At 38.1% G+C, this 24,230-nt stretch overlaps 1 protein-coding gene and 1 pseudogene across 2 annotated transcripts; both read left to right on the plus strand.

Moving 5' to 3' along the window:
* The first annotated feature begins 45 nt into the window (after positions 1-45).
* On the plus strand, positions 46-8,413 carry YOD1 (YOD1 deubiquitinase). Its single transcript, XM_079108145.1, has 2 exons — positions 46-1,889; positions 2,858-8,413. Exons 1-2 carry the CDS (start codon positions 1,547-1,549, stop codon positions 3,559-3,561), a joined length of 1,047 nt encoding a protein of 348 aa, XP_078964271.1. The 5' UTR covers positions 46-1,546; the 3' UTR covers positions 3,562-8,413.
* A 4,110-nt stretch (positions 8,414-12,523) lies between these two features.
* LOC306641114 (translation machinery-associated protein 16-like) lies at positions 12,524-14,013 on the plus strand (annotated as a pseudogene). The gene has a single exon. The product of its transcript is annotated as a translation machinery-associated protein 16-like (transcript).
* Positions 14,014-24,230: the final 10,217 nt, after the last annotated feature.

The raw sequence follows: 24,230 nt of genomic DNA on the forward strand, positions 1-24,230 counted from the left end.
CCTAGCTAGACCTCGTTAAGATCCATAAATTGGGACATAAGCTTTAAAAAAGAAAACAATGCTAGCTACTACAGGTACTTGAGCTGATTACCCTCAGTGTTTGTATAATCCTCCCACCCACAGGGCAGACATTAAAACCTAAGTCAAGTGCGCTTTTAATCAGTAGCTCATCTTCCTTTTCTCCCCACGCTATATCATCTGTGATGGTAATCTTGAAGAACAAAGGAGAAAAACTGCATCAGCAAAAAACTAGAGAGGGAGGCTGAGGATGTAACTCCAAGGTAGATCGCTTTACGCAGCATGCTCCAGGCCTTGGGTTTCATCCTGCACAAAAAGGAAATGGAGTTGTGAAAGGTGTGAAAAGACGCAACGATTTCGTGTAATTTATTCACAGATGGAACCTTTTAATGGAGTTTGCACATTCCAAGTGAACTACACATTTCATAGTTTCCCCGGAGGGCCTTTTCATGCTTGAGTCTATCTATAAATCCTAAGAAGGGTGGGATTGTTGCTTGGATCCAGGGTGGAAAAATAACAATGATTATGGATTTCTTGTAAAATGGATAAATTCAAGAACATCCTTATTTTTCCTTCACCAGAGACTTATTTGTCATCCAAAACAGTTCAAATATGTAGTTATAACCTCTTTGAAGTGTTTTACAACTCTCAGCATGTTATAGTTGCCCTCTGTACACCTACAAACTGTCTTTATCCATTCAGTGAGTAGTTATTAAACACTTTATATTTTCAAGGCAAGTCTTAGGTTCCAGGCATACAAGGTTGAAAATGACCACATGACTAGCATTACCACGTTGTTATGAAATTCAGCAGTTATGATTCGTATGCCCTCCCTTCTCTCGGACTACAATAAGTACTTATACTGAAGGCAGGAATGAAGTCGTCTTCATATTTGTATACCCAGGAATTGAACTGGAATCCGGATGACATGCCTTAGTCTTCTACATTCCTCCTTATACTGTCACTGCATGAATGAGGCAATTGCCCTAGGCCCAGATGCTGACCTCATACTGCGCTTTCTGAGGTGGCAAAATAGACGTTTTCAAGTTTCAGTCCCACGGAGGTGGAAAGGCCAGTCGTCCAGCCCCCTTAACCCCAATGAGTCAATGTTTGGTGCAGCCACGAGTCTAGTCACGAGTCTCATTGTTTTTAACAGATCCTTTGACTCATAGACCAATCTTTGCATTCATTTGCGTTCTTATGATTCTGTTTTTCCTGGTGTAGTTTGGAAGCCCCGACTTAATAATTTCCGACCTGGGTGCAAGGTTACATTCCACTTGATTCAGGAACTCCTTCCCCCGCCCTCTTTGCTTGAGCATATATGCTACCAACGCGGAGGGCACCTCACTCGCTGTACAGGTAGCAAGAACAGCTGTACTTTAGGAATACCGACAAATTTATCCTTGGGCTCCAGAGGGTGGGCGGAGAAATTAGTTGTCACTTTAAGAGCGTTAGCTCTTTCTTAAGAGTGCTAAAGCAGAGGCTGACCCAAGTGTCGCGAGAACTGTAACGCCGGCAACATCTCGCGATGTTTGGTCCCGCAAAAGGTGGCCATTTTGGAGTCCACACCGCGGCTGGTTGCCCCGGCGGCGTCTCCCAACCGGCTGGCGGGACCAAAGCTGGCCCTGCGGGTGTCTGGCCTGCGGGCGGCCACGCCGACACAATGTGGCGGCTCCGCTGCAAGGCCAAGGATGGCACCCATGTTTTGCAGGGACTGTCCAGCCGAACCCGGTTGTGGGAACTCCAAGGCCAAATTGCCGCCATCACCGGGATCGCTCCCGGCGGTCAGCGAATCCTTGTCGGATACCCGCCCGAGTGCCTGGATCTTAGCAACGGGGATACCATTCTGGGGGACTTGCCCATCCAGTCAGGTAAGGGAATCAGGGCTGGGACCCGGAGAAGTCTTGGAAGGACAGGACGTTGAGGGGGGAAGAGAGAACCAGTAAGGCAAGGAGGCGGTGGATCAGCTGGAGGCTTTGAGGCCAAGGGTGAGGCTAATCAAAGAACAGAGAACTCTGACAGAGGCCGGGCAAGTGTCTAGCAACTCCTTTGTTTACACTTGCTTGAGAGGAGCCAAAAGCCTAGGAGTCCTCCTTACCCAGCCTGCTTTTAAATCAACCTGGGAACAATCTTGTTCATTTTGTTTTCTTTGCGTTCGCAAAATTATAAAAATGTAGGACCTATTTTCTTTGCCCAACGCGTTTTTCCCCCAGTGTCATTGATCAGCAGGTCTCAGTGGTGCATCATACTTTTTTATTTACTTCCCTGATTTCTTCTTGCAGTCCCCTTGGTATATAGTTTGACAGTTAGATATACTATGCATTTTAGAGTTAACTTTTAAAAATTCACTAAAAGCCCTTTCAAGTTCTTACCAACAGCAGTTCATTTTTGCCCCGTACTAAAATTTGAACATCAGCGTTGACAATTAAAAGTTTTCTGTTGTCAAGAACTCTGTAAGCACTAAATAGGGTAGATAAATATTAAGTTTCAGAAGGAGGAGAACCCCCTAGTGGCATAGCCTATAGTGAACACCTTTTGGAACATTTGTGCTTTTTTGCAGATAGCATATAAGAAAAGTTTGTTTTCAAAATGTATCTTTTTAAGTATGTATACAGGTATAATATACCCCAAGCGGATTCACTAAGTTGGGATGCAATCTGAAGTGTTTTCTTCTTTGTTTTCTTTTCATCTTTATGAAGAGTCAGTGAACAAAGTGTTATTAATCACTTGTTTACAAAGTTGTATTCTTAGAAGCTTCACTATATGCTTTAACTCCTGTTTGTAATTTAATTTTATCTATAATTTTGCTGCAGTTCTGGATTTGTTTTATTTTTAACAGGTGACATGCTGATCGTTGAAGAAGACCAAACCAGACCCAAAACTTCACCTTCGTATACAAAATATGGTGCTCCTAGTTATGTCAGGGAAACTTTGCCTGAGCTTACCAGAACCGTGGTCCCAGCCGACAACTCTTGCCTCTTTACCAGTGTATACTATGTCGTTGAAGGAGGAGTCTTGAATCCAGCTTGTGCCCCTGAGATGAGACGTCTCATAGCACAAATTGTAGCAAGTGATCCCGACTTCTATAGTGAGGCAATACTGGGAAAAACAAATCAAGAGTACTGTGACTGGATCAAAAGGGATGATACTTGGGGGGGAGCAATTGAGATATCAATTTTGTCTAAGTTTTATCAGTGTGAAATATGTGTAGTAGATACACAGACAGTAAGAATTGATCGTTTTGGGGAAGATGCAGGATATACCAAAAGGGTTCTACTGATCTATGATGGCATCCACTATGATCCACTTCAGCGAAACTTCCCTGATCCAGACACCCCTCCTCTGACCATTTTCTCCTCTAATGATGATATTGTTCTTGTACAAGCACTGGAATTAGCAGATGAAGCTAGAAGAATGAGACAATTTACTGATGTAAACCGCTTCACCCTGAGATGCATGGTGTGTCAGAAGGGATTAACTGGACAAGCAGAAGCAAGGGAACATGCCAAGGAGACGGGCCATACCAACTTTGGAGAAGTGTGATCTATGCATAATGAGGGTTGAAGCCTACTACCTCACAGATCCAGAAAGCTCTGGGTTTTCTAATAAGCTATTCTTAACCATGAAGAACAAAGGACACAATGCTTGAACCATCCTTTTAACTTAAACCACTAAGACACTGAAATTCCTTGTTAAGATTAAAATTAGTGTGCAAGTTTACAGATGTGTGTCTACAGTGGTGATACATGCCCTGGTTCTGCTGGGGTGACAGAATAGGTGGTCCTCAGCCACTTACTGACACTAACCTGAAGATTGGATTTTAGTATTACAAACTAAACTTGTAGAAGAAAACATATTTTGGGTAATGTGGAAGGCCTCATGTTAAGGCCATTGGACATAAACCACAGTGTCTCCAGTAATTGATTCCTTTTAATAACTGAGTTAATAGTTTCTAAATTAAGAATTCATCAAATGAAGATACTCAGAATTGTCAAAACTAATTTTATATTGCAATTTGTTAGACTTTGTAAGTGTGTACTTAACCACTTATAAGTACAGCAAGCAATTTTTGCAGGGATAAGTCTATTCCTTGAGAATGTTATCTAAACAGGAACTGATAGGGTCCTGTTTAAGATTTCTAGTGTATAAAAGTAGAATGTATGAGGGAAAAGGTGCCTGAAGCAGCTTATTGAAGCTTTAAAAGACCATTGGCCTCATGTTTTAATGCAATTTATGTTTTAGTGTTTGTCACATTGGACAAGATTTTTAAATTAAGCAGGGTATGCTATTTTAAAGTTCCTTGAAATTTGAGTGCTAAATTTTTGCTTTTTTTTTTTTTTAACATACAGATTGACCTGGAGGGCTTTAATTTCTTTAGCCTTTTTGTTAAGAGCACTTCCTCCAAGAAAAAGTCTTCATTTGAAGTGATAATGCTATGCCTTGGTTTGGTTTTTTAAAAGCGCTTTTGCATTTCTAACCAGTGTTTTTGTGCTGGCAGTATCCCTCCATTAATGCTCTTTGGAATATTCCATGTTACTATAAGTTAGCACTTATCTTTCATATTTTATTTTGACCTTTGAACAGTTTTAAAGTAATTGGTGTAATTTGTTTCACTTCCAAAATATGAAAGTTTTTAAATCCTTGCCTTATTCAGCTTTCTGAATTCTGCTTCTTCCTGATATCAGATGTGTAGCCATTTGCTTGGTGAACTAATCCTCAAGGCACACCCTCTAAAACTTAGCTTCACTACAAGATCTTCCATATAAAGTTTCCTACCTCTTAATTCTGAAGATCAGGGATGCTAAATTATAATTTGTTATATATTTTACACAATGTGAAGAGGCTTAATGTGAAGTTTTGTTATCTCGTTCTCATTTTTTATTATCTCACTTAGAGAACCAGTGGATACTTTAAAGCACTTAATAACTCCACATATCTTCTTGGCAGATGTTTTAAACTTGAGATTCACCTTTAGCGCTTTCACTTGGTGAAGATGACGTAAAATTAAGGAACATTAAGGTGAACAATTTAGGAGGAAATTTCCTTTAAGGAACGATTCACAAAGTGTGCTTCAAATCATCAGATGACATTTCCTGAGTACCTTTTGTGTGCACAGCTGTTTTAGGCATTATAAATTATTATTATAGGTATGAGTTGAAAGTGTTTCTTTTTTACTGAGCCTTAAAAATAACACTTGTGAGCTTATAATACTTAATGTTTGGCAATCATCATATGAACAGATGATACGAAAATCTCTTCATACCTGTCACCTGGTCTAGATGGTTTTTGTATGTCCTTTATTTTTCCCCCAGAAAATATTAAATTGAAAACTGTAAATGAAGATTATACTACTGGGTAGCATCCATCAAATTGAACTTTTATCCATCATTATTCATAAAATTTGCTTTCCTTTCCTTGCCAAATTTGATATTTGTTTACTGAAATTTTAGATCTAGAAGTTTATTCATGTGACAAATATTTATTGAGTAATTTATAATGTGCCTGTCATGTGTTATGTTTTGATGTTTCCCAGCATACATTTTTGTCACTTTAAAATTGAATATATGTTATCTAAAAATTGAGTATGTTATCTACAGTAGATTAATTTAAAACATGGAAAGACATAGAACACTGATAATTTATAAAATTAAGCCCCTTCATTATAATTGTTATTTACATATTGTCAAGTATTTATTTGGAATCTTACTCTATTTTATCTTTTACCTAGGTTGTCTGTTCACCAGGTGGACATTGATGTTCAAATTGCTTTCAGAATTCACTTTTTAAATTAATATTTGCTGAGATTCAGCACTAGTACTTTGGTGTTCTTATCATGGAAAAATTCAAGATGAAACAGTATTTGCTGACAATAATTAAGGACTCAAAACTTAAACTGCTAATTCTAAACTCTGGCCTGAAAGCCTCAGAATTTAAAGGGGTTTTTTCTCTTCCCTGCACTTAGTAAACTCTTAAAAATTACTCATGTGAGTAAATCCTCATCATGAGAATTTTGAAAACTCTATGGATTTAGTACTTATAGCAGTATTAACTGTCCTAAGTTTGCACTGGAGGAGCAGAATGAAACCCTTCTTCCTATCAGTTTTTACCTGTCATACAAGATTTTTTTTTTTTTTTTTTTAACTAAAACGGGAACAGTTTATACATTAGTGGCAGAGTGAATTGACTACTTTCCCACCCTATCACCTGTTTTCCTTTCCCTTACTCTTCCGATTAAAGATTAGGTATAGTGCTATGACGATTCACTCATAAAGTGACTTCAGAAGTTAAAAGTAATATCCATGAGAATTTTGTGAAGTTAGTCACATGAAGATATCAGTATGTTTTGCTAATTATTATTTCCCATGATTGAGAAATGAGCGTGGTCCAGTGGTACCCTTGAAGCTTGACTGCTGGTCAGCTTGAACCTGTTACAAACTATATAATCATTCCATTGTTCCATGAAGTTCAAGTCCCAGCAAAATCATTATCAGTAATTTATTTATTTATGCCCCTAAGTGCCATGCCTAACTTTTTGCCTAGGTTATTTCTTCTGTCCTGTGTACAGATTAAAACATGGGTATTGCAAGGTATCCTAGCTAATCATAGTTTTCTATGTCTTGAAAAAATTGAAATGGGGGAGTATGTACAATTAAGCATGAGTGATTTTTTTTTCTTTCAATAAATCAGGTGGCCTTCTTAAACTTGCATATATTAAGAGTTATGTTCTTTCATACGTTGAGACATTTATTATTTGCAGCACTTTAAAAAATATGAAATAAAAGTTTACATGTTAGCCCTATAGGGACCTTGTTGAGGACATTAGAATAAAATTCCTGAGCTGCTAACCATTGGCTCTTCTTAATCAACTATTGCCATAAGTGTTTAGTGTATCAAGTGGTAAACATTCTGGTGTTTTGATAACAGTAGAACTCGATTTCAGTAACTATTAGGAGCATGATCTGTGCCCTAGCTTAAAAATGTTACTTATTGCTATGAAGTGATTATAATTTATCATGTTATACAGTGCAGTATTTAAATTTGTTCTTGTAGCACAAAGATGACTAACAATTTCTAAAAGATTAGATTCTTAAAGCTCTTTGTTTCTAAACAAACATTTTAAGGAAGCTGATTTTTAAGTCTTAAGTGAAACACTTAATTTGAGTAAGCTAGTTTATTAACTAAAGATGTTTTCTTATTAAGAATTTAATATTTTAGTACATTTCATCAATATGAAAAGGAACTTCCCTGATTCAGGGTAAATGTTTTCTTTTCCAAAAGCTAGCTAGCACTTTGTTACAGTGCTTTGAATATTTGGCTTGGAAAAAGGTACTACATTGATACTGAATTGTGAGGTGCTGACTTAGGTCTTGATTCACATGCATTTAATGGAGGTTGATAATCCTGTGGTATTTCAGAAAGCAGAAAGGGGTAGGAGAATAAAGTCCCACTAAAAGGGAAGAGATTGTCAAATAAATGCATTACTTGTCATGTCATAAATTATAAGTTTCAGAAAAATTTTCAAGCAATGCCTTTGTATTGCCCCAACCCATTTCCTCCATTTCTTGGCATAGAATATAGCAGGCTCATAGATGAAAAGGAGTGTCATTAAAGTATAAGACCATGAATATATGAATTTTGCTGATTTCCTTTTATACTTTTATTTCCTAAAATAGTAACCTACATGTAGGAGTTTAAGGATAGTGAAGAGACATGATTTCTTTAAGTTATAGGTAAACAGGTTAACCTCAGAAAGAATTTCTAAAAGATTATGTGAGTCTGACTTTGGTACAGAATATGTAGTTAATTATAATCCATATATTAAGTAAAGGACCAGGGGACCCAATTCTTATCGGTTTTCCAGTTCACATTGGTGCCATCCAAGACGCAAACTGTTTACAGGAAATATATACTTAGCAAAGTTATATTTTCCTTTAAAATCTTTGAACTTAGCTTCAAGTGCACAATAAGTATGTATAGTTTGTCCAAAGGAATAAAGAATAACAATAGTTCTGTAGTTCCTGCATTAATACAGTAAAGGAGAGGTTCCTCAAGCAAGAAGAAAACCACAAGACCATCAAACTTAGAGCTTTAGAATATGGCTTGAAAAAGTAGTAGGGAAAGGCAAAACAAAACAAAGCTCATTTTCTTGATGTAAGATATTTTTTTCTAATGAAGAATGGACAGTATTGTTTTTGAAATGTTCTTTTGTCTCTGCCAGCTTTCTTTCAAAATTAATGCATTGCTGCTACCTGGAAGATATTTCATTTTGTAAAACTCATGTGATTTTGCCATTGTCATTAAGATGCATTGATTTTATTTATGAGGTGTATGACTTTAAATATATAAATGCTGTATGAAGTGACTTGTTTTAAAGGAATAAATTAATGAAAACCTTGTTGTTTGAGCATATTTTGGGATCAGGGCAGAAAGTCGGTCGATAGCTACTACACATGGATAGTGTCAAATCAAATTTTGATTGTACACCAAAATCATCCAAATCTCAGACCTTTAGGTGGACTCTTAACAGAAGAAAGTGTTTCTCCTTTTTAACACCAGAGGGCATTTGAAATGAACCTTCCATGGCTAATTTATTTATTTTCCCCGAATCCACTCCTGAAAGTTATCATTTGGTATCAGTTCTGACAAATTGTCAAATTGGAAGACTGAATGTTCCTGTTCATCTATCTTTGTTTGTTTGGTACTGGAGATTGAACTCAGGGGTCTTTTCCACTGAGCTATATCCTCAGCCCTTTTTTTATTTTGAAACAGGGCCTTTCTTGCCAAGTTGCCAAGGCTGGCCTGAAACTTGGCAATCCTCCTTCAGCCTCTTGAGATGCTGGGATTACAAGTGTGCACCACCATGCGTGGTGTTCTTATATATTGATAATAGACTGAAATCTGTGTGAATTTACATGTTCGAAAATGGCAACATTTATGAAAGAAATTTTGTCTTTGACAATGTCATCATTTAAACACTTACTTGAAACAGCACTAAGGTTATTAGAATTGATCAGAATGTAGGGCCCCTAAATTGAACTACTTAACATTTCCTCATTGAAAGTTTTAAAAAGTAAGGGAGTGGGACCATAATAATGTAATCTAATATGTGTACTAGGACAAAATACATTCCAGGTTCAGTATAAATTGAACATAAGTCAAACCAATCCTCAAAGGTTTATAAGTAGTCTTAGTTCTGTGATGGTAGCCTGTTGAACAATTAAGTGCCCATAAGCAATGCTTCTCCAAGTTAAGTCATCACATTACCTAGGAACTTGATAGAAAGGAAAATTCTCAGAAATCGATGAGGCCCAACAATCGGTTTTAAAACATTGTTCAGCTTTAGAGATACCTCTGATTTCTCCTATCAGTGGTATTCATTTTCACTCACTGTCTGAAGACAGTTAATGAAATTTACAGATAATGTAAATCCAGAGAAGACTGATAGTAAAATGAATGACAATTCAAAAATCTCAACAGGCTGAAAAAACTTTAAATGCTTAACTTTGCAATGGAGTAGGTAAATAAATCTCTTATGAATTTTGTTGGATTGAATTATTTCTGCCAGAGTGAAAGAGGAAGGCATGAACTCCAAATAATCCAACTAAACAGCAAAAATGAAAACAGATGTAAGATTTTTCGCAGACATATGATTGACAGTAAACTGGTCAAATTGCACTTTTAAAAGTACAAAATAAGGAATAGACTGAATTGTGTTGACCTGCCAAAATGATCCTCCCATTGGATCCATCCTTTAACATCAAAAGATCCGGTTTTCTTTTTCTTACTCTTGAATGAAGACTGAGAAGACAAGTTTAAATTTGGCTTGGAGAAGATAACTAATAATCTCAGATAAGCTGTTAAAACAATTTAATAAATCCATACTGAGCTACCTTTTGCAAGGTAGACTGTCAAAAGCCTCAGGAGTACGTAGATATCAATTCAATCAAAAAGCATTTTTGAATGATCTGATGTGCCAGGAACTGCCCTGGGTACTGGGTATATATTGGAGTGAGAAATACACCTACTACTGTAAAGGGATGAAAATTTAGGGATTGAAGAGATTAATGGGTAGGAGAACCAAATTAAAATTGATGAATCTGGGAAAACCTTTTTGAGAAAGTGACATCTAGGCTGAAAATGGAACCAGAAGTGGGAATTAGTTGAAGAATAAGAACATTCTAAGTAGGAGGTACAGCATTTGAAAACAATGTGGAGGAAATGAGGTATTTTTCAGATCAGCCTGAGAACAGTGTGGTAAACAAGGGGTGGAACTCAAAATGAAGCTTTAGAAGTAGGCAAAGTCTCAGATTAAAGTGCCTTTAGCTCTGTTAAGCACCTACACCACTTCATATTTACCAGGTTTTATTGCTTGTTTATATTTGTGTCCCGAATTAGTTTGTAAACTCCACAAGGTAGGAAACCAGTTCTATTCTTTTATCACTGTATTCCCAGGACCTAATGAAGTAATGGATACATGATAGATGTTCAAGATATATATTTGAATATATATATATATATATATATCTTTGAATGAGTTAACATGAGTAAATGAAGTTAAGGTGTAAGGAAATACACATTAACTTTGACATTTATCATAAAATCATTGAGGTGACATTAGAGCATTTTAAGGAATGCATCAGATATAGGATTGTAAAAAGTATTTTATTAACTCTTGTAGCTGGGAATTCCAAGGGTTTTTGGCCTGACTGGAACCAGAGGTTCAAATTAAAACTTTTAAGACTTAGCACATCATCATCATAATCATCATCATTATCATGGAATTATCAGAATACTGGAGATAAAGAGAAGGACCTAAAATTTAGGATCAGAAATGCTTTGGGTTTTTCAACAACACTTGAATAGCAGCCATTAACCTAAAACTATCTAGCCATACCATCAGATCACACCTTTGAATAGAATAATGGTATTTTGGGGGGCATACAAGATCTTATGCACTCATTCTCAGGAAGTTGCTGGAGAATGTTTTGTACTAAAGGAGGGGAATAACCCAAGAAAGAGGAAGATGTGAACTCTAGCTAATCCAACAAAAAGCAAAGTGAAAGGATTTTTCTAAGTATGATGACATATCAAAACAATAGTTATTGAACTCCCTAGCAAACAAGCTAGCCAAATGAAAGCAGGTCAGCATTCTCTGGGAATTTTTTTTTCCAGAATGAAATTGATAGAAGACCTAATGTATTTGAATGTCCTGAGAGGACATTTATATGATGGGTGGGAGTGGGGAGTGAAACAATATATGGAAAAGAGTACCTGTAGTATATCTCATCGCACAACTGTCAATAGCACTTATTTAATCATAAAAGGAAATAACATGCAGTATATATTAAGCATTATAATACAAAAAAGTATGGAGGTGAGGATGTGGGTATAGATGTCAGGGACAAAGAACAGTATGAGAAAGAACAAAGTCCTTATCTTACATAGTAGAAAGAAGAAAATATGAAGACAGCACAAACATGTTATATGGACAGGATTACCAAAAGAATTTGGTACACAGGAAATTGTGTATCTAGTATTGTTTTCTAATGAGGCTGTTGGAACTATTTGTCTACATCTGTGCAATCATAACTTTGTGAAATCAAAAAGTAAATAAAAAATTTTAAAAGAGTCAATGGAAATAGGGAAATGGATTTACCATATGTAAACAACCCAAGAAGTATGACCGTGAAGGGGAGCCAACAGACATAGAACAGAAAGAAGTGTAGGACCATGGGGGCAAAGATTTAAGCCTTAAGCTACCAGCAACTTGTAAGTATTAAGTGTTTACTATGTGCCAGGTACTCCTAAGTACTATACGTGTATTAACTAATCTATTAGTGGAAGCATCAACCCAATTTTATAAATGGGGTAATTGAGGCTTAGCAAGGTTAAATAACTTTCCCAAGGCCACACAGCCAGTAAGTGCAAAAGTAGGGAATAAAGCTGGCTGTTTGGTTCCGGAGGCACTGTGCTATATAGCATGGTGTATTTGAATGCTGGTGGGAATTTTTTCAGTGGAAAGGTCAAAGTGACATAGGAGAAAGGTTGCAGAGATTGAGTTCATGATATGAGATCCAGAGCACATGTAGATGATGGAATTTTACAGGAAGAACATGTGTTCTCTTGTACCAAAAAGAAGAAAATGGATATAAAGGAAGGTAGATTTGGAAATTGAAATTCCTGGCCTGGCTGCTGTATTCTTACTAAATTTTTAAAAATTTGTGACCTAGTTATTATCCGAAAGTAAAGAGGATGAAAGAGAGGGGGAAAGTTTGAGGGAAGAGAACAAAGAGTAGGCTCAGACTTGGAAACTTCAGCTTCCTAAAGAAGCAATTGTGTGGCAGTGTAAGTTCCCACCTGAGGTTGTTACTTGTGAATCTTAGTGGTACCAATCCACTGTCATCAACAGAGGTGTTAATGACTCAAGGGAATCCAATAATATCAAATCAAAAGTGAAAGCAGGAGCGGGTCCGGTTCGTCCGCCTTCCCGCCGTACCTCGTGTGTTCGGGCTGGAGTGCAGATGTTCGCTGCTGTGGATTGGGTCCGCGATTGTCGGATCTGGAGTGCGGAGGCTCCCCGCGGCCTCCCGGACGTCACCATGGCTAAAGTTCCAAAGGGAAAAAGTACAGGGCGGGGAAAAAAAGTCATCCATCCATATAGTAGAAAAGCAGCTCAGATTACGAGAGAGGCCCACAAACAGGAAAAAAAAAAGAAAAGTTGAAGAATGAAAAGGCCTTACGTCTCAATCTTATTGGTGAAAAACTGCAGTGGTTTCAGAATCATCTGGATCCAAAAAAATCGGGGTATTCAAAGAAAGATGCTTGTAAATTAGTTGAAAGGTATTTAAATAGATTTAGCAGTGTGCTGGAGCAGATCAAGTTACATAACAGCATCAAAGACAGGCAGGGACGGCGGCACTTCTCCCGGGAAGCAGTTATCAAGCAGACGATGGAGCGTGAGTGACAGCAGTATGAAGAATATGGCCTTGAGATCCCAGACATTTTAAATGCAAACAATCTGAAAACTTTTAGGAAATGGGATTTTGATCTGAAGAAATTGCCAAACATTAAAATGAGAAAGCTCTGTGCTAATGATGCAATTCCTAAGAAGGGCAAGAGGAAAACTATTTTAATTATAGACAAAAATTTAGAGGAATTGGAACTAAAAGGTGAATCAGATGACTCAGATGAAGAAATGACTCCAGTAGCTTGATTGTCTTTACTTGAGTTGAAAATAATTTGAGAGCTTCAAGTCACACTCATTAATTTTTGGTAAATAATTATCTAGACATAAGAATTTGCTATTTATTTCATTTTCCTGTATAATGAGGGTCCCATTTGTAGTTTAAAAAAATGTTATGATTTTTATTTTAAAATGAAGGCTTTTCATTTATATTAGGTTGATAAAATAGATATAAGTTGTATTAGTCTGTTTTCAGTTGCTATAATAAAATACCCAAGGCTAGGTAGGTTGCTCATTAAGAAAAGACATTTCTTTAGCTCATGATTTTGGAGGGTGAAAGTCCAAAGGAACAGCCCTGGCAAGGGCCTCTGGTGATATCACTTCATAGTGAATGACATCACAATCCATGCAGGAGGGTGGTGAGACAGGACACCAGAGACTAGGAAGGTAGTAATGACTTCTCACTAGGCCCACCTGTTAAAGGTACCACCACCTCTTAACATTGCCACACTAGGCACCAAGCTGCCTGTACATGAGCTCTTGAGGGACAAATACCAGAAGTCATCTTTTAAAGACATTTAATCTGAACTTTGTGCAAAGGAAAAGTAATATGTGTGAGGACAAAATGTGTTTTCAGTTTTTTCCTTATGTGGAAAATATGTAGGGAAAATTTGCCTAATCTCCCAAATGGGGTGAATGGACAATAACCTGTTTTCTAAGAGATTTCTGTGGACATTTCTTAAATTGTGATAATAATGAACTTGTATTAAACTGATTTCTCTCTTAAACATTAAACCTAATTTCTTTCCTTATAAAATGGGGAAGAATTTGGTTGTGAATTCATATTCATCAGATTATGCATTATCATTTATTTTTTCCTGAGTCAGAGGTAAAGGTTAGAAACAGAAGTAATCGGTCTCTGTGGTTATGTTGATCCCCACACTTATATATGTTATCTTTTGACAGAATAAATGATTTAGGCTTGCTCCTTTTGATTATATATATATATTTTTTCTACTTTCTCATTGTGAAAAGTGATGTTTCTAAAAGGTTAAATTGACATACAACAATATTTCAAGTGTCATGAGAAACATTGATGTATTAGAATTTTGTTAGAGAAAGTAAGCACAAATATCCTTTAGTGTGTTTTTTAAAGGATGTGATATAAATATATTTATTTTCAAGAAAAGGAAAACAATGTGTGAGATTAACTTATTAACTGTTTTGTTAGCAGTTTATATGAAGTGTTATAACTTTTTTACTTTTGAAACTTAAAAATAAAATTTAATTTAAAAAAAAGTGAAAGCAGGAAATGCTGGTAGGTGGAGTAAAAGGTTAAAGGTGGTATTTTTGGTAACCAGAATAACAGCAAGTAGGAGATATAAATGGTCATGGTCTCATCAGTTGACTTTCTTTTTTTCAGACAGTTTCATATAGAAAAGCAGATACATATTCAGGAGAGAATGAGGCTAGCTCAAGGGAGAGATGACTTTTGGGGTCAAGTAAAAAATATACATTCAAGGAAAAATTCAAGTCATCTTAACAGCAAGAGGCCCTGGGGGTAAAGCAAGAAATACATATTCAAGGGAGAATGTGGACCAACTCCAGAGGGAGAGACAGCCACAGTCTCATCTGTGTACCTTTCTTATAGCTATTGCCATGTTGACTATATCCTGTGACTCTGTTTATTGCTAAGGATGAGTCATTATAGCCAAAAATATTAATAAATGCACACTGATGGAGTATTTTAGGCAAACTCTATGAAGAGTGGTCCAAAAAATACCAAATCTAGGAAGCAAAATAATAGATTAGATTGGCAATTTCAACAAGCAATTCTGTATAGAGCTGTTAGACACTTGCTAGGAGACCTATAGTGTTTTCGGGCATCTCCACTATTTGATTACTTGCTGTGAGCTGAAATTCTTTGCAAGTAGCATTAAACATATTTTTAATTTATTAACCAATTTTTAGATAGCCATAACAATGAGTAAAGAACATAAAGCATGTAAGAAGCACATTAAGAAAGATAAAATCAGCCAACTTACTATAAGTGTTGTAAATCATTGTGATGTATAGCATCATCACCTAGAGGCCTTTGTAAGTATCTCAGACTCACAGGTATTGTTATGATTTGGATATCGTATGAGTGTGCCCCCAAAGGGTTCATGTGTTGGTGCCCAGGTTGGCAATGTTAAGAGGTGATAGACCTCTAAGAATTGAGGCCTACCAGGACGTCTTTTCTGACCTCATGTTTTTTGAGTTATCTAGTAATGTGATCTCTTGCTTATACATGGGCTCCTGCCAGTGTGATGCCATCCACCATGAGGTTCTCCCCAGAGCTGGTGTCATATGGTTTGAACTTTGAGCCTCCAAAACTGAACTAAATAAACCTCTCTTCTTTATAAGTTCCCAGTTTCTGGTATTTCATTACGACAGTAGAAAACTAATAGATATATTTGTAACATCAAAACATCAAAAACCTCTGAAAATAATTCTGATATTCCAATGCTTATTACTTCTAAAAACAATGCACAGTTTGATAGTATGTCTGACAAAATTTAGGGGAAAAAAACAATAAAATTGTAGTAATATGTGGATTATCTATCACTACAATCTCAAAGTATGGATTTTTAAAAGGCAAGTGTGTTAACGACTTAAGTTGCCAAAAAGGTTTATCATTGGTTTTGGCCTTATATATAACTTTTAGAAGAATTATACATAGAAAAATGTGGTGCCCTTTGTGAGTTCCAAATTTACAGGGGGAGAGGACAGTTATATCCTAGTGGATTAAATCTAGAGATATGTCTGCCGTGTTAAGATATTACAGAGAAACTATACCTAAAATACTATTCCAAAAGAAGTTGGTGTTGAGCTAAACTTTGAAGGAAGGGTAGACAAAACTAGAAGGATAATGGTGGGGAGCAAAGGGTATAGCATGTATGAAGTCCCAGAAGCATGAAATCAAGGAAGTTTCATCAAAACTGGGTGTGGACATAGTAAAGAATACAAATGAAAAGTTGATAAAAGAAGCACGTAGGACCAGCTTATAAAGGTCCCCTTCTACCATAATAGGGAATTGGAATTTCCTACTGAATGCTGTCAAGACCCATGAAAGTATTTTGAGAGGAATAACTGATGTGTATCTACAAAAATGGAACATGTGCAGCAGGCAATTTCTGTAGTCTCTTCCATCCCTAATGGTCCATGATCCTACAAAGGGTGAAGTCCTGAACAGAGTAGAGAATGAAGGTTAGAAACAGACATGAGAGCTTTCTCACCAGAGATACGCAAGCATTGCTGTGAAGTGTCTTGCCTAGGTGAAAATAAGTATCTTGATGCAGGTAGCTGACATGGAGAGAGAGAAGAGAGGATAAGTTTCAGCAGTTTGGACATGGACAATATAAGTTCTTGGACAATGTAAGTTCTTAAACATATTAAGGTTTGGTGTTCCTAACACCACTATTTTTTTTTTTTTTTTTTGTGGTGCTGGGGATTAGAACCCAGGACCTTGTGCTTGCAAGGCAAGCACTCTACCAACTGAGCTAGATCCCTAGCCCTAACCCAACTCTTTGATGCTAATGGATTATCTCTGTTAGGTTGGAAAAAGAGGCGTGCAGTTATGGTTTGTCGCTAGCTCCCAGAAACGCTCCACAGATACAGGTCTCATACAAGGAACCATTTATTTGTGCAGACAAATTCACGTCTGCATGGGGAAAGGGGGAAAAGCAAAGAGGGAAGATGGCGTACAGTTCGTCTCAGACTTAGGAATTTTGCGGGCTGAGAGGAACCAATCGCGGAGGAGAATTCTTACAGACTGACTGATGGGCCAATGACATAGTGGGACATAATGCTGGAGGCAGGAAGCAATGTAAGCCGGAAATTCCTGTAACGTGAGAGGTGGGCTAACGCAGATTGACAGGTGGTGGGGAGGACGGGAAATTCCTGTAACCGGAGAGGCGGGGAAACGCAGATTGACAGGTCGTTGGGAGGTGGGAAATTCCTATCACGGGAGAGAAAGATGGCTTTATATCTTACATTCCCCCATTTCATTTTATATAAAAAATAAAAAAATCTTGTTTGGGTACATGGATGAAGGTCAATCTTCTGTAATTACTTCCTGCTGGGTGTGGACGTAGAGCTGGTATCATTGTGGTAGGAAGAACTGGAGACTTGATAGTTTCTCTGGAGGCACATCTGCAGCCAGGCTCCAATTTTTTGTGAGATCCTGATATTTCTGCAATACAAGTTGATTAGTTGACATGGAAGTAAAAGACAGGGGGTGGAAGAACTGAGAAGTTGTTCCCATAACAAGGTCTAGCAAAGGCTGGAGAGGACAGGTCTTTATCTGGGAGCTTTAACATTGTCTAGGTTATCTGGAATGTGAACTATTATTTTTAAATGCCCAAGAATGGCTATACTTTGGCTTTAACTGATTTGCTAGGTGTTTAAGATCAAGCTGGTCAAAGTGACCTGTTCCTGTCTGTTAAAGAGTCAGCTGAGTTTCCATAGGGGTCACTCACAGAGAACTTAAGAGCAGCTTTTTAGCTCCATTAGTGCCATTTGGTTAGGCAGGGTCTTTTCCATGACGTGGCTTTCTTTGAAAGCATCAGGGATGTTCCCCTTTTTTCCATGACCCTCCTCTGCAGCAGGTGCACTGAGTGATTTTTCCTCTAGTCTCAACAATCTCCTTGATCAGGAGGTTGTGTGACCCAGCGTTGCAACGCTCCTTAGAGAAGTTCTCTTATTCCCCGGGTTCAGGCTGACTTTGAGGGCAAGACCCAAATATGGACTTTTCTTGACCTCTCTATTTAAAATCTCTATTTCTAAGTTTGATCTTAACCATCAAGCAAGTCAGTCTCACCAGAACTTTGGTTTTAATGTCTATAACTTTACAGTTATTTACCCCCTTTTATCTAATTGGGGCTTACATTATCTGTTCTATAGGTGATGGCTTACTATTCCAAGTTAATTTATGATGTTTCCTCTTGAAGCAGTACTTCTGCAAAATATTGATCAGGCAACAATTAGAATTTATAAGGAAAATACAAAATGGGGTCAACAGTAAAACATTCAGTTTGTGCAATAGCCATTTTGAATTTTGGCTGCGTTCCCATTTGAGATTACAATAATCTTTACAACAAACATTAAACTTTTGAACACAACTTTAAATGAGTTAAAGTCAGGCTTACTTTGGAACCATTGTAATGTGTAGCAGGGTGGTGAGGCAGAGCCTTATCTCAGGTAACATGGGGCTTTTCAGTGAGGGGCAAAGGAGTATATAAACACAGATTTTGAAGATTAAGCTGAGATCAGATGGAGCTCTGTTCTCTGATGGAAAAATGGATCTAAAGAGTTATGTTAGCAATCTTAGCAATCTTTATATGTGTGCAATGTTAGGTTATATATACCCTATTGATGACAGGTAATACAACATTAAATGATAGGTTTACCATTACAGATAAGTTTAATTTGGAGAATAGCAGCTTGATAAAATTTTCTGCTTTAAAGGCTTGTATACCTGGAAAATATGAACACATTTAATATACAAAGAATAATGTTTTTAAGTATGTTACTCCATGGAATAGCTTTATAAATTAATCAGATGTCTCTAACAAACACATTTGAGTAATCCCATACATGTTGCTTATTGTAGAAAAACCAAAACATTAGACAAGTGTGGCAGTAGTATTTGCCATCTCTTTCCTGTTGAAAAAAATGTCCTAGAAAAATTGATGTTAGACATTTTATAAACATTAATATTTTATTAGTTTGACCACTTAGAGACTTGTGAGTTAATTTTAAGGACATTTTACTTTTATTAGTTTACCCAATTTAAATTGAACCTTATTAAACCTTAAAATTGAACCTTATTAAATCACGTGACTTAAAAATATTTGGATCCATTTTCAAAATTTTAATTTTTATGTGTGCTTATATTTAACACAAAAGCAAAGGGCTTATAATATTTATTTCCACTGCAATGTAAAGGATGTTCAAAAATAACTCTAGAGTTGGATAAAAAGAACTGATCAAAAATTATTAACCTAGGTCTGTAGGATTAAAATTGTGAGCTCAAAAATACATCATTTAAGAAAAATAAAGTCCTGGAAGAAAAATGATAATGGTTATTAATTAAAGCATGAGAAAATGAGAAGTAGAGAAAAATATTCTGAGTTGTAGCCGAGGAGAAATTTAAAATGGACACTTTTACACTTTTTTTCCTTAGGTTTGAAACTGGTTTCCTACTGCGCCTTTCTTCATTCACATGTTAATGTAACCCTTGACTGAGATCTGAATCTCAAAGGGGCCAATATGTTCTAGCAGAAACTTGTCCTTTTAATTTCTTGAGCCTGCAGGGAGAGCTGAGAGAGAAAGAAAAGATTTGAAAATAAGGAATTAGCCAAGAGAATGTATTCAGGTGTTACTCCTTCGGCGCCAGCCACCTCCCGTAAAGGAGCTCGAATGTGTGTAGGAGACCGCGTGGTGGGGGAACTTGGTGAGCTGAGTGGAGGAGCGGAAGGAGAAACAGAATGAGGCAAAGGAGAGGAATGAACAGGGGCTTCTGCAGTAGGAGGCCTGTGAGGAGATGATTCATCAGCCGGATTAAATTTAGAAGAGAAAGGATTAAAAGGGAAAGGAGAAGCAGCAAGAAAGAAAGAAAAAAGATGAAAGGGAAAGTTTCCTTTCCATTCACCAGGTTGCCCGCATATGTATTTAATTATAACTAGTACAAAACTAAAATTCAGGGTGTCATAAATAGACCATTCTGACTTATTATCTAAAGGACAATTTAGCTCTGATTCAGCGAATAGGTGAAGGGGTTTGAGATGATTCAATAGGACCAGCTATTCCCACACCTCGGCAGTCCGGCGGCCGAAGCCACGAGAGGGACGGGGAAGCCGTGGGCGAGAGGGAATGGGACCACGGTGCCGCGGGCTGCAGAGATGTGCTTCTGGTCAGGGGCCTAAGGGAACTCGCCGATTCTGGAGTCCGGTGTTGTGTGCAGAGAACTGGGCATCCCGGTAAATGGAAGATGAGCCTGTATAAGGGGGCACACGCAGGAGCTTGCAGGTGGGGTACCATCTGCTTAGGAAGCGAAAAAAAAAAACCCATCCCCGAGTCTTAGGCACCAGATGTTAGGTTGGAAAAAGAGAGGCGTGCAGTTATGGTTCGTCGCTAGCTCCCAGAAACGCTCCACAGATACTGGTCTCATACAAGGAACCATTTATTTGCGCAGATGAATTCACGTCTACACGGGAAAGGGGGAAAAGCAAAGAAGGAAGATGGCGTATGGTTCGTCTCAGACATAGGAATTTCGCGGGCTGAGAGGAACCAATCGCGGAGGAGAATTCTTACAGACTGACCGATGGGCCAATGACATAGTGGGACGTAATGCTGGAGGCAGGAAGCAACGTAAGCCGGAAATTCCTGTAACGTGAGAGGCGGGCTAACACAGATTGACAAGTGGTGGGGAGGACGGGAAATTCCTGTAACCGGAGAGGTGGGGAAACGCAGATTGACAGGTCGTTGGGAGGTGGGAAATTCCTATCACGGGAGAGAAAGATGGCTTTATATCTTACAATCTCAGCCCTCAAACTTTCAAATGCTCTGTGAAGAAAAGGACATCTTCCAAATTTCCATGGTAAGTAGACCAAAGAAATCCTACTTTTAAAAAGAAAGAAGAAAAATAAAGCATGCTCCAGAAACTACTTAATAAGTAATGTCTAAACTCCTTCATCCAACTCTACTTAATTATACCCCTTAGTTCCTATTTAATTATGTTAGGCTTAGCACCAACTTTACTCTGGTGAGAACCTGGTCATCTATCTGATGACTTAATCTGGTCTATCAATCCTTTGATTTATAGCCAAGTTATAATTATCCTCCTCTGAATCCTTCTCTAGTCATGTTCTCTTTAAAGCGAGCTCTTGGTTCCCCAGTCCTCCCTTGGATAATAAACCTTCTGTCCTCAATATTTTAGAGGTTACCCTCTGAGCCCCAGTACATAGTACCCTAAAAGGAGATGCCACTAAGTATTTCCTAAGGATGGTAATTGCATGTATTCAAAGTAACTTCATTTTTCCTTTGGAAAGGAAGAAGATACTAATAGATGAGGTTGTAATATAAGTGTCATGGATGGTTTGAACGGTTGTCCACAACCATTTTGCCCAATTCAACTTTGTAAGGAACCCAAAGAGGAAAGATTAACAATGACTGTCTGGGGGAGATAGCTCAGTTGGTAGAGTGCTTGCCTCACAAGCACAAGGCCCTGGGTTCAATCCCCAGCACCAAAACAAAAAAGAAAGAAAGGAAGAAAAATAGGAATCAACAATGACTGTCTGTGGTGCATTTTGGTTTTGAAGTGGTGTGTGTATGTGTGTATATGTGCACAGGCAGGCACTTGGATGGGGAAGTGTGTTGTCAGATGCTTGTTTCCTATTTCATCCTCAGCATGGCCTCCCCAGCGTAGAGATGACTGCACCGCAACAGCAGTCAAGGATGGTTGAGGGGTGTGGAAATCGCTGACTCAGGTGAACTGAGCTGTAATTAGACTTCAGAGTCAGGTCATCAAACGTGAATTCATATACACAGAGCAACAACATACACTTGCCCCTTAAATGATCACCTTCATCAAAAAGGAAGTCTTATTCTTCCAGATTTTTCTGACTTTGGATGTCCTCCCTCCTGTGTAGTCTAGGCTACCTTCCCAATTCTCTTGAAACCTTAAGAGACTTCATCTTTTTCCAAACCAAAATAAAGCAAAGCAAAACTAAGACCAATTCCAAGGAAAACATTCGAGAACATGAAGAGTGGGAAGCATTTAAGGCAGGACTGTGATTTCTTTCAGTTAAGATATGTGTGTGCTTTGAAGGACAGGGAGAGGAGTAGCTTTGGCTTTGGCTTTGGCTTGAATGGAGAGTTAAGTACACTGGCTTTGTGTCACTGTATCTGAAATATTTCATAATTTTTGAAAGGAAATTTCTGAAAGGAAAAGGAAAGTTCATTTTGGCTGTGTCTCTGCTTCTACCTGAGAAAAGATAGAAGGCCCTCCTATTATTCTAATTTTATTATAAACTGAAAAACTATGTCTGTTCACAGACAAGACTGTGCCTACTCTCCTCTTTTAAGTTAATGCTTATAAGTCAATTCTTTTTTTTTTTTTTTTTTAGCAAATGTTCAAATCACACACCTATGAAGCTGGATCAACTTCAGTGACTCCATCCTTGGGTGTAACTCTAGTTGCATTGAACTTCTGATATGGAGATGCCCTTCCTGTTTTGCTAGTATTATGACATCACACATGTTTGAATGACACATCAGGAAGCAAGGACATAGCCCCAGAGTGCTCAGGCAGCTCTGCTGTTCTGTCTGCCAAGGTGCTAGGTTTCCCAGGTTTCTCCAACTTCCTTCCTACTCAAAGTCTTGCCTCGCCTCTCCTTCACCTTGGCCCAGGATCACTGCACATCTTATTTCCTACCCAACTATGATCACAGAAAAAGAAAAGATGAAAGGCATGCATCATCTTGTTATTAAACATATGAACAGTTAAATCATAAATGAAATAGGAAAGGATAAATTTAAGTGGTAGTATAAGACCTGAAAACTGTCTGTGTATTGTATGTTTACCACTAGGGTTTTCTTCAAAATAGAGAGAGACTGGCCTCATGCCGATCCTTAGCAACCTTGAGGTCATACTGCCTGAGTTAAAATCCCTGCTCTGCCACTTCCTAGCAACATGGCCTTGGGCAAGTTATTTAACCTCCCTGTGAAATCTAGATAGTAATAAATAGTGCCTTCTTTTTGAGGCTGAAACAAAAGAAATTATGCATGAAAATGCTTAGCATGACAATTAGCACACAAGAACTTAACTTTGACATTATATGTGCATTGATCTTAATTTTTCTTCCAGCCCTTTTAATGCTAATAAGTGAAATACCTTAAAAACTGATAGGTATTGGAGATGACCCGCACCCAGGAAAAATCAGCTCTGGGCAAAAACCACATGTGGTAGAGTGGCCTCCACACCTGGAGGAAGAGCTCCTCTGAAAGCAGTGGATTCTCCAAGCTACTCTCTTCACCCTACAGGTGCCAAAAATCTGCCCACGAAAGGAGACAGGAGTTGCTAAACTGGTTGGTAGCTTAGTTTGTTTTTATTTAATATCCATTACCACCTTCCGTGAGCAGAGCAGCCCGAAGAGACCAGGGACACAAATAACAGAGTTCAAGTCCCCTCCTCCTAGGCTGCCAGGTCACTTTTTCATCCACATGAGGACCTCAAAGGGAGAAAAATGGTTTCATTTCCCCCAGAAATAAAGGAGGCTGAGGAAGTCAGTTGGCATGTTGGGGGCATCCCTGGCCTTAGGGTATCTGCTCAGTGCTCCTGGAGTTGCTGGCTTTATGGGCTGCTGGGAAGAGACTTGGGACGAAAGTGATCATGAACATCTCTAAAGCTAATAGCATGGAGTAGAGTCTACTTCAAGTACAACCAGAGAAATGAAAGTTGTACCCCATTTGTGTAAAATGAATTAAAATAATAAAATAAAATAAAAAAAGCTAATAGCAAAACTGGCCATAAAAAATTTTAACCTGGAGAATTCAGAGGAATACTTAGCTCCAAGCGAAAGAAAGTCACAAGGAAGAACAGGAAACCAAGTGTTAAACAGGACCACAAAGAAGCACACTGCGGGGGGGGGGGGGCTGTGCTTCTTTATATCAAGATTAAAAATAATAGCATCTTTAGTCTCCCTGCCAACTCTCTCTCCTTCCCTCCATGCTTAACTCAAACTGGCTCCTGCTCCTCCACCTTCCAGACCTCCTCTTTTTTTTTTTTTTTTTTAAATGACTCTTTATTGGCTGTAAATGGGGGTGGGGGAATGGGAGGGAGCAGGGGGAGAGCAGGATGTGATTGGCTAAGTGAGACCAGCACTGCCCTGATCATTCCCCACCCACACCCTCCCTGGAGAAACAGCTGGAATGAGAAGTGGGGAGGGAGGCTGGGGATTGGCTGAGAGTCAGTGGCAGGGTGTGG

Source organism: Sciurus vulgaris (assembly GCF_902686455.1).
Source record: "Sciurus vulgaris genome assembly, chromosome: 12".
In the NCBI taxonomy this organism is placed as follows: Eukaryota; Metazoa; Chordata; class Mammalia; order Rodentia; family Sciuridae; genus Sciurus; species Sciurus vulgaris.

What these genes read in the sequence shown, in the direction of transcription:
- YOD1 (XM_079108145.1), top strand. Translation starts at nt 1,547, where the DNA reads ATGTTTGGTCCCGCAAAAGGTGGCCATTTTGGAGTCCACACCGCGGCT. An exon ending in GGACTTGCCCATCCAGTCAG is followed by an intron (nt 1,890 to 2,857) that starts GTAAGGGAATCA and finishes TATTTTTAACAG; the next exon opens with GTGACATGCTGATCGTTGAA.